A 17,032-nucleotide genomic window follows, 5' to 3' on the forward strand; every position below is an offset into this window, starting at 1 on the left:
AATTTTGCCGGATTAGTGAAAGCCCAAATATTTCTGTAAGATAAACACAACTTTCTGAACTTCAGAGCTGAAGTGAAAAAGTAACTAATTTTTTTTTAATTCAAAAGAATTCAAGAGAATTCAAACCAACTAGAAAATTAATGAAAAATTCAATGATTTCAGTAAAATTAATTTAAAAAATATAACATATATAAAAAATATAATAATTAAAAATTAAAAACAATGCAAGGTATGTGTAAAAGACTTATTCAGGGAGAATTGAAAAAATGCAATGAATTGAATAGAATTTAGTACATTTAGAAGTGTTCAAGTCAAAAGAATTCAGGATAAATTTGTAAAAAATCAAGAAAATTCCGAAGATAATGATAATGAGAATTTAAGATGAATTCCAAATGAATTACAAAAAATGGTTTTAAATCAAAAATATTCCATTGATTTCAGCAAAATTGGAATTTATTTAGAAGAATTCAACAGGTTTCGGTGAATCTAAAAGAATTACAGATGAATTAAAAATAATTTAAGCGAATGAAACAAAATTGTTAAAATAAATAAAAAACATTGAATTCAGATAAATGCAAGTGTATACAAATCTGAGAAAATTTACAATAATTCAAGGTGAATTTAGTAGTTTATAGGGTGAATTCAAAAAAATGAAAATCTAGAAAATCAGTTGAATTCGGTGGATTTCAAGGGAATTAAAAAAATAAGGGCGAAGTCAACAGAATTCAAAAGAATTTAAGAAAATTCAGAATCAGTTATAGGCCTAAATTCAAAAGTAGTCGACCCTTAGGTTACCTGTTTTAATTTATGAAAAGAAAAGTGACTGTAGTGAACTTTTTATACAGCGAGATAATATAAAATCTGTTTTAAAAGTCAAATAAGGTCAATGTGAAATTTTCAGAAGTTAGCTCCTTATGATTTCTATTTAAAACATAAACATTTTTTGCATTTTTCTGGACATTTAAAATTATTCTGAAAATTTTAGCCAATTAACCTTTAAACGAAATTTCAAAAAATCATAAACTACATTGTATTTTCAAAAACGGACAAAACAGTATCAAATGAGATAACATATTCGTAGAACTAACCTTATAATTATTATTATATTCATTTCATAAGTCAAAATTATTTTTAAAATGAAAAGAGAAAATTTGACTAATTTATCGAATAATTTTCCTTTCTTAGCGAGTCGAATTAAGTTTTAGCCTATTAAAATAAAAATTGAGAATTTTATTTATAAATTATAGATATATGAAAAATCTAAACAAAATAAAATTGTACATCTAAAAAGGCTGTAAAAAATCTCTCTTTATATTTCGTTCTTATCTTGCGTAGTCTTTTTTTAAAACATTTTTACAAACTATTCAGGAAGAAAATTATTATAATATTTCTAATTTCTCAGACTGATTAAATACGTTTTGCCGAGTGAAAATGAATTTTGTCTATACTTGTAAAGAAGGGAATAGTCGGGAATTGCGTAACATTCGTCTCAAGTTATTTTTTACCTGTCCCTTCACTCTAAAACATTGTACTGTATAACGCAGGTCGCTCCCTATGCTACCTATAGGGGCATTAGGTAATCAGACGATTCATTTGGAAAAAATATGTTACGACGTGACATTATTCAGGGCTTTATTAGACCATCAGTCTTCCACTCAAATCGTGAAGCAACTCAGGCTTCTAATTTACAGAATGTAGATTTTAAACTCTTCTTAGAATAAACCAGGTTATTTAGAGAATTATAGCGATATAAAAATATAAACTTTTATACGTTTTTATCTGTTTCGTTTCAAACGTCAATAGTTCAGAGCTGAAAATAAATCGCTCAAGTGAGGATGCAAATTTTATATTAATAAACAATTTGATATATACCTGACGATTTCGTTCGTCTGTGATACGCGAGATTTGTATCTTTTTCCGACCCATTGTTGCGGTAATTCCCGGACCAGGGGATGCTCTATTAAACCTCTGGATGGAATGTTAACAACTCTGAAATCATACAAAAATATAATTTGTTAGTAACTTTGAAATTTATTAAAATATATCCATAATCTAGAAGAAGATTTGTTCTATTCACGTACATTGAATGTAAAGTATTTTGCATTAATTTGAAAGGAAATGTCCATTAAATTTTGCAAGTTTGTTATATACATATATAATACAACTATGGAAATGTATGCATGTACATGGAAATTAATGTATAACATACTTTCAATTTAATTTACGTGAACGGAAAAAAACTCCACTGTGTTACATTAAAAATGGCTGGATTTTCAAGCCTTTTCTAACAGTGAATGCTAATCTCAATTGAGGTTAAAAGATCAGAGAGGTAAAAGTACTTTACATGACACGTAGTACCTCGACGTCTATAATAATTGATGTACTTTCACAAGACCCATATGGATTTTTGAATAAAACAGAAAAACTAATAATCTTGAAATAAAATTAATTTAGTCATAAGAAGGAATAGGATAAATTTGAAACACGACATCACAAGTCCACTTTCACGTATACATACATAAAAACATGATAAGAAATCATGCTTTTATTTTATTTGGTCAAAAACTAAAAACTGGTACAATCTGCGCTGCAAAATGGCCTTCATTAATTCGGTAAACTTTTAAACTCCCTTGTCTTAAAATGTGGCCTACTTTATAGGAAGTAAAATTCGACAAAGTGCCCAGCAATGATTATCGGAAAGTTTAGAAAGCCTATTCGTCATTACGAGTCTCCTAATTGAGAACGAAAGATAATAAGGGTGATATCAGAAAACAGATAATACTAATTGAAGTAACGGCCCTAATCTCTATAAGAACCCTCCACCTTCTGTTCGAATTGTCTTCCTCAATGAATGTAAATAGTGTGTATTGTATTTATGAGAACTATTCAAGGAAACAAAGAACTTCAAAATACTTCCTTGACCTTTAATTATTAAATGATTCGACGAAAATGAGACCAGACAGGTAAAATAGACAAGAGAAAATAGACAGTTTTTTATATCTATACTTATAAATGGAAGTGTATAAAATACGCTTCCTTAAATAAAATCTCAGAATTAAACGATTTCTTAAATACTAATTAATGATGTTTGTTATGAGATCTTTAAATGCCTTTTATCAGAAAAAGAAGAATATTTAATTTCCTGACGAGTTTTTAAAATAAATATTTGTTGGGGGTTTAACAGATGCAAAAGACGTTCCTGAATGTGAGCCGGACAATATAATCCGCTTAGATATCAAGGCTATAAAAAACATAGTACATATACAACTGTGATGCTAAAGCGACTTTTGAGACCCATAACATTCTATTTGGAAATTTTCTTCAAAGAAAATCTTCTTGGTACAACTTCAAATGAATCTGGCCCGGGGAAATAACCCAAGGGCCATGTTACACACCTTCTTAATATGACAATTATCTTCAGAATTTATTACAAAGTACAATGTTTACTCTACCAATCAGTTTGCTTTTTAAATACTCACGTACATGAGTTCTATTGCGTAGGAACTCTCTAAGTATCGTTATAAACATACCAATAGTCACATTACAATGGGAGTGAACAAATCTCTGACTTTCAGTTAATTTGTCCAACAGTTTAGGCAAATTTGATTTGTCTGAAAGTGAAGAAAATGAAACTGCAATGCTTCTGGAATTATTTCATTTTTCGAAAGTAACAACCTTGTCGATCTTGGTTGCGTGTGTAAGGTTGACCAGGTTAACTGATGATGACTGTTGAATTTATTATTGACTGAAGAGGACTTTTCTCTTGGATTACGCATTATAATGTATATTTAATTGATAGATTTGATGAATATTTTTCATCTCAATGGTCTTCGTATGAAACTGGAAAGGAGATAGAAGCAGAAGAAATTTAGTATAAGTATAAAGAATGAATACTGGAAAATAATCCATAAAGTCGATAAAAGGACTGGTGCATCTGAAAGGAAAATTCATCGGGACACGTTTCCCGAAGGCTCTAGGTTCTATTCGAAGTTGATAGGTGAAGTGTCGGGACGTTCACAACAGTGCGAATAGAATATACATGTAGGGAGAACATGGTCGTGTCTCGATCGAATTCGGTTTATTATACAAGAGCGTACTCTAACAGAGGTCAGCGACCAGCATGCTGACCTGCACACCTTACCCCTTCATCGAATTTTTTAATAGATAATATGAATTTATCAATGTTAGTTTATACCGACAAGCGGCTCACTCTGAATTTAGGTATCTTTCCTCAAAATTGGCATCTAGTTAAAATGAATATCAAGCAGTTGCTACTGACTATAGATTTTAATGAATATAAGGAACGTACGGAAATTTAAGACTCTCATAAAGTGTCAAGGCAAACCGCAAATATTTGGTCTACACACACCGAATTTCGATGAATCTTGTCGCCACTTTTCATTTTCGCTGGGCTCACCCAAAATATTTGTTCTACATCCACCTAATCTTAGTTAACCTAGACACGGTCTTTTTTATTTACTCAACTCTTATCAGGCCTTTTTATCAACTGAATTGAATGAAGACTACATGAATGCAGATTTTTTTATGCTTTGAATCTGTTCGTGTGCGACGCAAATGTTGCAAACCCTGATGAAAACGTCGAAGAAAAATTATGCAGATTTTTCAAGTCAACTTTGCACAGAACTCTTTCCTCTCCACCTCTTATTAAAAAGCTTTTATGATCTTGAAATAATTTTATAGGCACTAAATAACTATTTCACTCTTATGTGTAAGTAAAGATGATTTTACAGAAACTATGTTTACATTCCAACGCATATATAATCATGCAGAATTTTGTTTTGAAGCAATCAATTAAATTTTAGAATTAATTAAAACTTTGGTTAAAATTAATAAAATAATACAACAATTCACTGATGTAAGGTATTAAATTTTTTGTCAAAGTTTAAGAAATGTAAAATAAGGGTTAGAGACAAAAGAAAGCTTTAAAAAGGCAAACGAACTTTCGTTTCAGCCCAATAAAAGTAATGAATTTGCTTCGAGTTGAAATAAATCTTTGCTTTGCGTGTCAGTGGTGGATTTATAAACGTTTTCCTGTCTGAAGGCTACGATAGGGGTCGAAAGTGCTACACGGAATCTCCTTCATAAGACTTCAGGTTGTTTGTGGCATACATATAGATTACAGTTTTTCTTCTGGCCATACTGAATGATTCTCGAATTCAATATTTGCCAACACGTGATATATCTGATTTACTCTGACAGTGCTAAAACATCCGGTTTACCTCCAAGGCTAGTTAAACAATTTTAATGTTCTAATTCTGAAAACTTTTCAAGAGTTGATTAGATAAAATTGAAGGATGTAAAGAGAAAAACAAATTTTGATTCAAATATTTTAACAGATTATGTTTTAAATATGATTTACCTCGTTTCGCTGATTCATACAAATATACTTTCAGATTATATAGTCCAGCAAGTAATTAAATATTATACGTTTTCATCTATGAACTTTGCACATGAAAAAATATTATAATTTAAGAAATTTAATGTATTTTTGAAAATTATTAGCCTCAACGATTACAGTTTATCACGTATTTTGTGAATTGCCCCCAATACGTTTCCCATGTCGCGAAAACATCATTGACAATTTCCAATTTTTTTCCTAGTAATAATAGCTTTAAGAACTTCTTTTAAAAAATTACGTCAGGTTAACTTAAATTTAAGATGAATTAATCAAAATTAAAATAGAGCAATTTAAGTTATGGTTTCTGAAATTTCAAATCATTTACATACAAGTCACTCTAGTAAATTAGAAATACATATTATAAGTTTAGCAATAACGAAAAACTGAAACCAACAATGTCTTGAAACGCGTCTGTATCGTAGCCCTGAAATTCAACTCTCCTCCCCTTTTTCTTTTACCCGTCAAACCTCTCGTGCCAATCTGGCCAAGTTCCAAGTTTCTGACTCTGGTGGGGGACAAACGGAGGTGGATCTGTGCTTAATGCGTGGAGAAGGATGATCGTGTAACTCTTGGACATTTTATAAAGAAATCAGCCAGACAACTTTGGTCGCGACTCACGCTCGGACATGGAAAACATGCGAAAGTTCAGCTTTCGGGGACGAGACAATGAAGCATGGAATCGAGTGTAATCGAGCGGGGAACTCTTTAGAGTTATGCACTTTTCAAGCTTCCAGTTTCAAGTTGAACTATAGCAAACCTTGGCTCCACTCAAGCCAAGATGATCTTCCAACAACACATCTTCAAAAACACATTCTCACTGAACTGAAAAAAATTATCTCCAAAACCAAAAGAAACAAAAAACACTCACTATCAGTGCCTCCTTTCCCGGAAGGAATCCGACCGTCCTCCGATCGATCTCTCTCCTTTGCACTCCCTCGCGGTATATATTTTATATATATATATATATATATATCAGCCGGAGGCACGAATGCACGATCAAAACAGAAGCCCGACACGCGGTTGGTCCATGAGGTTTGCCATTAAAAAAGCCTATCTATCATAGATCACCTTTCGCAATATTATTCGTCAGCAACAATATGTATGCATTATTTATTTTAATTATTAAACTTGAAGTATTTACTTATGTTGGATCCACGATTAATTGCGAAGCACCGATTTATTTAACAGCACCATCGATAAATTCACTTCCGGATGTTGCTATATTTCAAGCGGATGAACTGTCGGATCGCGGAAAAAGTTTCGCGAGTCGGTGCACTTTCAGAGGTGATTCCTTCCTTACGATCCCGAATTATTTATAGTGATACGAGTTAATAATATAGTCCGTCGGCCGTTTCGGCATATCCGCGACGGTGTAGACTAGATGTGTTGACTAGATGTACATTGCCTTAAAATACTCGTCACATGTGAGTTGCGGTATAGCACGCGATGCGCGACCTCTCTCCGAGGATTCAAATTTAGAAACTGCGTGCGTCGTCGTCGTCGTCTTCGTCGCAAGCCAGAGCAGCCACCGGGGGGCGTAAAAAGCGGGGCGGTCGCGCGCGCTTCGACCAGTTCGCCCCGAGTTCGCGGTCGGGCCTGAAATAAAGATTTGAGAAAGCGACAAGGAGAGCGAAAAGTGGAGACCAAACATCCCAACAGACTGCGACATAAAACCTCCACACTGCCTGTATGCACATGTGCGCATTCACAACTCCGCATGCACTCTCTATGTGTATGAGTCTCGGCATGCATGCGTATGCTGCGCGTATACGTGTATGCGCATGATATTCTCAAATGTGTATGCATATGAGCAAGCTATGTGAATATTATGAGTACACATGGGTGACTATGCGCGAGTGTATGAGTACATTCTTGAATGCATGAGTGTATGAGAGAATGCATGAGTATGCGCGAATGCATGAGCATTACTTGAATATGTACTAGTGTGTAGTTAGTGATGTAGCCAAGGAGGCCTTTCATTGGCCGATACCGTAGCTGACGTCAGTGGAGCCCGACCAATGAAAGTGCGCTACATGCGGGCGCCAAGCGCAAGCGTTCCGTATCCACTACACCCGCTGACTCTGTGCCGGATGCACTCGTCCCACTCCACCGTCTTTCGCCTTAGTTCTTGAGTATCACTAGTCGCTACCGTATACTCCACGGTCAGCTGGTCCACCCTCTCCCTCACTCAACCCCTGAGCGACAACAACCCCCACCCCCCCAAACCCCCCTGTTGTCCTTTCTCTCTCGCTCGTTTACACTCACATCACTCTCTGGTGGAATTCAATTCGCGACCACATATATAGACGCAAAAATTTTCTTGTCTGAGAGTATGCAAGAATTTTTGAGAAATATTTTTTTCTTCTTCAGAATTTGGAATTGCTCGAGATTGATATTTTCGGGATCTTAAGTATAGTTCAGATTGTACTTGAGAGACAGGGGAATTAATGAAAAGTTTGGCTGATTATGATTATGCTTAGCATAACGCAGTATCATCGTTCATTTTATTCATAATATGTGAGGAAAATTACTATGAACTCACTAGAAAGTTATGCTTATTGGAAGAAATTTCAATATTTTATGATAAATTTTCAGATCTTTTGCAGAGATAACAGCGAAAATGTATGGGTTGTAATTTGGTCAATTTTGTCCTGAATATTCCGTTGAAAATAATGCATGGCCAATTTCCCAGTAAATTAAAATTTCTTCACGTCAAAGTAGGTCAAATAAGAGTCAATTAGGGGAAAAAGTATATTTTTTCATTCTGTGTGAAACGAAATGAATGCCTTGCGAGGATCCATTAGCCAAATATGCACTATTTTATATTTGGAGGACTGCATAATTTATTTCTCCAATGCAATAAATTCAGGAAAAATATATAAAAATACAAGAGATTTTTAAGAGTATATTTAAAATAAGTTCTGTTAAACAAATGATGGAAGCTACAAAATGCTTCTTATATAAGAAAATACAAAAGTTTTATTGCAGATGGCGTGCAGATAAGAAGGAAGTGTGAAAAGTAAACACAAAATGCAGTAAAACAAAGTCTGTAATCTTTGAAGTAGAAGAAAAGCTTTCCAATAAATTATTCACTAGTTTCTATATTACAATTAAATATAAATAAAGTGTACAGTTATATAATTAGTTCTGAGAGAAATTCCATTCCTCTTTAAAGTCTTTTAAATAATTAAAACAACATATCCAAATCACAATTTTCTTACAAGTATCAATCAATAAATTATGCAGCACAAAATAATAAACTTTTAATTACTCAACAAAATACGTAAAATATTTCATCAATATTGACTATATTTGTAACCTTGAACTTTTGATATCTGAAATAGAATCCCAGTAGGTCTAAATGTATATCACCTATCAACCTACACCTTGATACAGATTTGCTCTTTATTTATATCTTTATTTATATACCTCTGGAAGATAATCGAATGTATCCAATCAAACAGATTAAAAAGTCACAGAAAATCGTAGACTTACATTATTTTAAACTGCAAAGTATATACAAATAAAGAGTCAAAGATTTATTATCGATACTATCTTATCTGGCAAATAAAATTATCATGATGATCGGTCTCATAATTTAGTAATCGATTTTCTACACTCAAGTGGATTTGATATTTTCAAGAGAAAAGTGGAAAAAGTTCCTGAATTCTCGATAGTTTCGTACTTTTGAAATTCTCTTTGAGTTGTGGAGTGGAGTTTTACGGTCTTATAAAATAATGAAGTATTCATCCGTCTCTTTATCTTTTCACTCGAGCGGCGTTCCGCACCCTGGGCGCACAGAACGCGATCGCGCGAAAGATGCCTACCCTACGACGACGTGAACTCCCTTCCATTTCTTTCAGACCGACGCGTACTCTTATCTCGATTACCTGCTGTACATAGTGCGAAGGAATTCACGCACTGGAAAAATCAGGGAGAGACCATCTTGAAAAAATCAACTCGCAGTCTTTCGTTGTAGAAAACTACTAATTAAAATAATGCGAAGTTATTTACCATTACCAATTGCTTTAGTAAGCATTTCTACTCAAAATTTACTTGCACAATTCCTACTTACTCATTTGGTACCAAGCGGTAAATTAATGAATTAGTAAAATTTCATTATGAATTGAAAGAAAAGTATTAAATTAATAACGAAATGATTACTAAAGCCAATAGTAAACGCCGTCGGATGATCTAAATTCACAATTAGTAGTTCTGCAATAATTCAGATTTAGACAGAAGTTGAACGACGAAGTTAAACCCTTTGGTTGAAAAATGAGTCACCAGGTCATTTTTCTAGTTAGGACTTCAAAAAACTACTTTCCGAGAAAAAAGCATCTAAAGTTGGCGAGTGCCATAAGCGCACATGTTATACTTTTTCTGTAGAAATTAAATATAAGCACTCCCGCTTGCTTACGTTCCCTAGTTAAAGTGACAATTTATTCAGTATAGACCTATATATCCTAGCAACATCCCCTAATAAAACGCGAAAAAAATCATTTTAACCATTCCTCAGAGAGAGGAGGCTCAATTATATACTTGAGTCAGTTTTCCGAGGGATTTTAATTTTTGTTTAAATTAAAGGCCAAAGTGACATAAGACACTGATACTGATTGAAGCAGTAAATATGAATTCAAAGATTAAATTTATTAATTGATTATCCACTCATTCCCAATAAAGAACTTTTAATGATTTAACTCAGTAAAGTTTGATTGTGATTCAAATTCAGAGAGTATAATAATAACAATAGTAAGACTGTGACCTCCGAAAAAAATAAAAAGAATCTTCGAACAATGTCCTCTCTTTCTAATTGAAATGATTTTAGTCTCTATGTGTTAACCTGAACATTTTATAACACAATTTTATAAGCGAGCCACTTACACCTGATGATGTACTTCTTACATAATATGGAAACGGAACTTTTTTTGTTATTTGATACAACTGGTAGAAATATGTCGTGGCAAATTTTGATTTTAATACACTAGTCGACAAAATGTGACGCACGTAACTGAAATGAAATACACTATTTCCAAAGTATTTTTTTAACGCTGAATTCAAATCTGTCCTCCATTTGTTTCCATCATTTCTAATTTATAGGAGATAGCCATTAAGACATAATCCAGAATAAGTGCCAAAATTCAGTTTTTGCTTTTTCTCAGCATAAAAAGACGAAAAGAAAGCAAGTACCACTTTTTTAATAAGTGATTTACAGCATCTGAGACCGAGATTAAAAAATGTTCATACAAAAATTAAGTTGCACCTACATTGTAATGGAAATAAAATATAGAACAAATTCGAATATAGCGAAAAAACATACTTCAAATTTAATATTTTGACCAAATTTAAGAAAATAAAAAGTTTTATTTGATAAGCTTCCAATTATGTTTTTTAGTTCGTCAAGTTTTGAGTAATTTCGAAATTTGTAGGTGATACTGTAAGAAAAATTTGAATCATATTGTCAATAGAACTGAATAATCTATGACAATAAAGACACGTTTAAATGATTTGGGAGGACTGCTTTACAGTCCTCAATTGACAAAATCTCGAATGAACCGATTTTATCAGTTCATTCGAGATACAATAATATGCTTGCGTCTACTAATTGTATGACAGGCGCAACATTGAATCGACTCGAACTCAATTCATTCATTCTTTTTACAAGTATATTGTATCGTAATTAAATATTTTGAGGTGTATGATATAGGCCGGTTAGTTTTCCAACTTTTTTTCTGATTTAATTTGAACAGACCCCGCAAACGGTGCCCACACATACTAAACTGTTTATTTGCAAACATAAAACAAATGTCGTGATGTTTAAAGCGTTCCAAAATCGGGGAAAAATCTTATATTAAAAAATAAAAAAATTCTTTCTTTCAAAGAAAAATAATAACATGTTTCTTTGATTCAATTCATAAGCTAAAGAAATTGCAGTTTCGAAATATATTCAACTTTTTCAAGATAGTATGCATTCAACTCATTTCAAAAAAAATTTTTTTTTTTGCGCACATTTTCAAACATTTCTGAATTAAACCATTTTTTATTTCTAATTTTTTATTAATATTCACTAGAAAAAATTGTACATAGAAAAAATTTCCATAATTTTTCAACTAATAGGAACATCTTTTATAAATACTTTTAAATCTAAAATATTTTAGGGCGGATCCCAGAAAAAGAAGCATTTATATATGGGCCAAAAATAAGACACATACTTTGTTTATATAAAAATGGAACAAAGACATATTATAATACTCGTATAAAATAAAAATTTCTTCAATTTTAATCACAGAATTATTGATTGAATGAAGCTACGGCATTATCCACGATTTTCTTCTGTGAATATGAAACCTCTTGACATTTCGAATGACGTGATATAAAAGGTGAAAAAATATACTGCTTTACGTCATAGAATCACAAAATTACATGAACTTTTTTCCGAGAAACACTCCCTAGATAAATTTACAATAAAGAAAAGAGCAAAGAGCACACATATGTCCTCTAAATAAAATGACATAATGCATGTTTTACCTCTCTGCAAAATAAATTTGAAATCTGAAATCGCTAATGTTCAAAATTATTGAGAGGTCAAATTAGACTTTTAAACTAACCAGGAAAGAAAGAATTTTAAGAAAATAGTTTAAATAGAATATGATTTTGGATTACCAGAGAGAAATGTAGGGAAGTGGTACTTCTATCAGTTATCTGGAGCTGAGGTTAAATATAACACCTGGAATCAAATGTTTTATGCATCGGATGAAACGAGTACCTGCAATCTGTCAGATATCCATTAAAGACATTCTTGTTGAATATACCCTGGATCAAAAATATTGATCAGCTCTCTTGTCCGAATAAGTGACATGAAAACCATTACTGATCAATTAGTTAGTGGCTTACGAAAGCGCGGTCATTGCAAATTTTACGTATTTTTGGTGCCGCTGAACACGTTCCAGATGTCTAATGTATCCATCAAATTTTAAGTCATAGATATAACAAAAAATCGCCGATCCTCCCAATTAGACCAAAATCGATGTTCAATGGAGTTGAAACATATTTGAGACACACAGACACATTATGAGAATCTAAGGGAAAACCATTATTTAGAGACTGTTTTTTCGCATTCAGAGCAACGTGAAGTATTGTCTACAAACTGTCAGTCACCTGTCAAGATGATTTTATCGTGCGTTATTTGGGTGAAATAGATGTCGAGAAGCGGGTAAGTTGTAATAATAATTACCTAACTTTTAATTTGCGACCATTTACCAGTGAGTATTAGTTTCTTGAAATCAAAATTTTACTTGGCGTAGTATAATTTCCAAATCTTAGGTTAGTCAAAACCGACATGACATTCAAACAACCAAAGCCGGGATATAAAAACTAAGTCGTGACCGTCTGCATCGAAATTGATGCCTGGCCCTGTTGGAAGAAATTTTCTCTATATCTTCTGCATTCAACGAAGTGAAGTTAGCTCTTGGTTGAAGTGAAAATACCTAATTATAGATGTAAACGGTCATGACTTTTTGTATACATCCTACATAGTTTAAATTTCGACGGCCATGATTAACCTAGCATTTGGAAGTTTTATTAGGAAGTTATAATTTTATTTTAAGTGACTAGTGCGCACTGTTAAATGAAAGAAAGTTGAAAATTAGGCAAATATTATTCCAATTAGTTTGCTTATTAACAATTATTTAGTCTAATATCGCAAAGCTAATAATTTCTTTGACAGGTGTTCAGGTGGCTGACTGTGCTGTTCAGCACTCCACAACTCTCAGCAAGAGCCAAAATTCAGTCTCAAAATGACACATTCCCCTAGATGCCCAGATGTGCGACTACGTCCATAGGAATATATATATGTGATTAAACATTCTCTGAAATGCTCATTGTGAGACCAATGAAATTTCAGCTGCAACAAGTTTAACACCAGCGTTTTTCTGTGATGTATGATTTTAAATGTAAGAACATGAAAAGAGTGGTGCATGGCTCAAAATTGATATTCAGGATCAAGAATATGGTACCCTTTCGTTATAAGTGATTTTTTTTCTTCAAATTTTAAATATATGAAATATAAATAGTGTATAGGGAATGACAAGGGATATTTTCAGGCGATAATTTTTTAAATCCCTACTAGTTTATCCCGTTCATATCTTAAGAATGCTCGACTTTTCACATATTTACTCGATAATTTTATTGGATAATCGGACAGTTATCGAAATAAATATTTTTAGTTTGAAGCCCGTCTGTTATATACCGCAGAAAATGTGGGAAATGTGCAAAATCAAAAGTGACAGAGAATATGGGCAGCACGAAAAACTCTCGGAGATGTTGAATAATGCCGTACCAATGGACGAGCGAAGCTTGACATTTAATTAACCCGGGGCATTTAAATGCGGGGACGCGTTAAAAATCAGAGTAGATTAATAATTATGAGCGACGAAGCAACTAGGATATATTGCGATATTTCACTCTGAAATATATGATTGAAACTTTCGATCACAGTAACAGTGAAAACAGACAGAAATCAAAATAATTTTTAAAAAAATAAAATTTTATATTTGAAGAATCAGAGTGAAATGATTTTTCAATACACACATAAAACAAGAAATTCGAAAAATAGGGACTGAGTCTTGTCTTTTGAGAAATCAAGTCCTGAATGAATTTGGCTACAAGAGCCCTCAGCGCCCAGCGCTCCACCCAGAAGTTAAGTGCTGCCTACAGTGGCTCTTGGAATGAGATTGGAGCAGTTCAGGATTTAGTCCCGGAAGTCTACGATTTCTGAATACAATCCTAGCTGTCTAGGATTCACTTTAAAATTTCCGGTCCTTAAAACTTGTTCTCAAATCCGCATTGTTCTCCGTGAACAGATATTTTATCGGTCGATTGTAAAATTTAATTTAGCTAAAGGCAGATAATATTAGGTCAATTTCAATATTGAATTTTGAGATGGAGATAATAGCTTTCAGATTTAATAATTATTCAAAAGAACTAAAAAGTTTTACTAATTTGCCAATAAATTATCGGTAAGAAAATTACGATGAATTGTGCCGTGGAATAATCGGGATATTTGCAAGTGATTATTATTAAATAATCTGAATTTTTAGGATTGTATTTCACTTAATTTATTTTATCATCTATTTTTACAGTGGAAAGTATTCGCTCGACTTCTCAGATGAATCCCATTAAGTTTTAATATATTTAAATGAAAAAGCGTTACTTTTCCCTTTTTGTCATTGCATTCCACTTCCTCTGCACGGTGTCAGGAGTGTTAAATTTCTAACTAAAATCTGGGAATGTCCATCTTCATTACTGAATAAATTCTAGTTAACCGTGTGACCTGGTCGATCAAACCAGGTTGAAAATAGAATGTCACGGAAAACAACAGAAGTGAGACCAGATCACCAGATCCTGAGACAAAAATAGAAGGTCGAAGGTGGATGATTTTCCGCGAATTTAGAAGAGTTTTTAAGTATATCTCCGGCTTAACAAAGAAAAAAAAATAAACTAAGGAAAAAGTTCATAAGTTAAGATACAGATAATTAATCAAAAAAATCCTGTACGATGAGGAAAGCTTTCAACTTTTGTGAACTGTAGAGTTTTAATACAAAATCATTGAATATATCACTGAGTAAAGCTGCATATATAAAAATGTATAGTTTTCAGCTTTTATATGTAAATTTTGGAGAATACACTAGGCAAGCATATTTTCATTCCATATTTTTAAATTTCGTACTTAATAGAACAGGTTGGGACTATAGACATTTCTACGTGACAGTGATTTCAATGCTACACTTTATAAATAAGTGCACGATAACATGAATGCAAAAAATAAAAAAGTGGGCTGTGCTCTTATGACCTGTTTGGAAAAATAATGTCATGGCAGTCCGGAGTTAGTTCTGGACCAGGTTTGGCGCTGATATTTCCCAGGTCTGCCTTTCATACTCAGCCATCCGAGAACAATAACAGGTCAAAGTTTGGTCTGGACTCTGGAAGGTCTGGTCTGTCTCAAGACTGGCGCTGAGCAGCGAAACAAACCCAAAAAAAGTTGTAAGTTTAATCAGCAAATTTCTTTTAGACATATTTCGAAAAAGTTACACGGTATATAAAATGAACGAAAATAAGACATCCACACTATGAAAAAAGACTTTTTTCATTCTTCTTGACAGTTTGGTCTGGTCCAAGTTTGGCGCTAATCAGCTAAATAAACTTATAGTGAAAAATGAGTTTTTTCTATGTCTTTAAAAAAAATAAAGGGAGTTTAGCTAGCGGCTGGTCAGCATCTAACTAGTGGCTGACCAGCCCATAACTAGCGACTGACCATACGGTTTGGCCTGGAACTAGCCAAAAAAATGTTACACTTTTGACCAGGCCCAGCCCAGACCAGCTGGCCAGCTTCAAGACTAGAAAACAGACAGTCTGGCCTGGGTCGGGCCAGCAAAATAACATTTTTCCATACGGAAAATATAAAAATAATAATTAATTAATTTGTAATTTGTAATTTTCATAAATTTTTCGATTTTTTAGTTTTGGATTAAATGTTTCCGAGCCAAATTTTTAAGAGAAAAGAGTGTTGCTGGCAGATGTGTCAGCCAAGTACTTTTTTTTCCAGAGTGAAGAAAAACTGATCTTAAAACCCGTCTGTAATTTATTAGTTACGCCAGGCTTGGAAATTACGACGAATTTTTTTTTGTATTGATTAGGAACATTTTCACATATAAGAACAGACGAAGAAACAATAAATAACAAACGATTTAGAAGAATAACTTTCGAAGGCACACAGAGATAAAAGCTAGAGGGGACGGTTGTTTTTTTTGTTTTGGATTTTCTTATAGGGCGGCTGAGAATGTAAAATGTAATGTAGCAAGAGTGAAGAAGTTTGACTTCCCGTATAGGGTAGGCGTATAAGTAAGAATGTAGAGGAGCGCACCATAAGCTTAAGCAGAACCCCATAACGAAAATACCAGGTGGCTGCCAAACTTCGTGATCTTCTCTAGCTTAGCAGTAACACTAACGTTTATTCATTTACTGGAAGATCACCCCACGTCCTGTAGATCAGCAGCAGAGACTGGGACGTCTGTCGCAGCACCGGATATCCGCTCACCCTGCCTTCTCGACCTGAGGGACATCTTGTTTCGACACTCAAAAAACACCATGCACAGCCAGGGAGATAAATTGTAAGAAGATGGACGGAAAAGGGAGCGATAATCACGCCAAAAGGATCGCGTTCAATGATCCCATCCCCGCACGCGCGCTCCTTTTTCCTTTTCCTCCCGAGTCTTTCTACTCTTTTTTGCTCTCTTCCACCAACGATCTGATTTTCATTAAATGCAATACAAATCCTCCTTCCGATTCCCAAGTCTCACTTCAGGATATATTTATACTTCACTGAAAATTTTATCTCACAATGATCACTACTTTTTAAAAAAAATATTCATTTTACAAATTGGTGTACTATTGCTGCTTAGATTGTCCATTATGTATAATTATCTAAAAAATAACTTCCCAGAAGAAAATACGTTTGCACTCATTCCTCAATTCGACTATGAATATATTTATTAGTTTGCTTGTTTTGCACAGCCGTGTAGTAACTAGCGTATAAAAATGTAAAGATAAAAACATCCA

General features: G+C 33.4%; 1 protein-coding gene across 8 annotated transcripts in view; it reads right to left on the reverse strand.

Moving 5' to 3' along the window:
* LOC117168904 (myocyte-specific enhancer factor 2) overlaps positions 1-17,032 on the reverse strand; it is an 86,665-nt gene that overhangs the window by 9,230 nt on the left and 60,403 nt on the right. For 3 of the 8 annotated variants that reach the window (XM_033354841.1, XM_033354843.1, XM_033354836.1), the window contains exons 1-2: positions 6,288-6,890; positions 1,873-1,989 (exon numbers count right to left, since the gene is read on the reverse strand). In XM_033354841.1, coding sequence (XP_033210732.1) covers positions 1,873-1,926 — 54 coding nt within the window. In that variant the 5' untranslated portion in view covers positions 1,927-1,989; positions 6,288-6,890. Of the gene's footprint in view, positions 1-1,872; positions 1,990-6,287; positions 6,892-17,032 lie in introns of those variants that run through there. The other 5 variants (XM_033354837.1, XM_033354839.1, XM_033354840.1 and 2 more) reach the window with 3 other exon arrangements.

The sequence above is a fragment of the Belonocnema kinseyi genome, chromosome 3, assembly GCF_010883055.1.
Source record: "Belonocnema kinseyi isolate 2016_QV_RU_SX_M_011 chromosome 3, B_treatae_v1, whole genome shotgun sequence".
In the NCBI taxonomy this organism is placed as follows: domain Eukaryota; kingdom Metazoa; phylum Arthropoda; class Insecta; order Hymenoptera; family Cynipidae; genus Belonocnema; species Belonocnema kinseyi.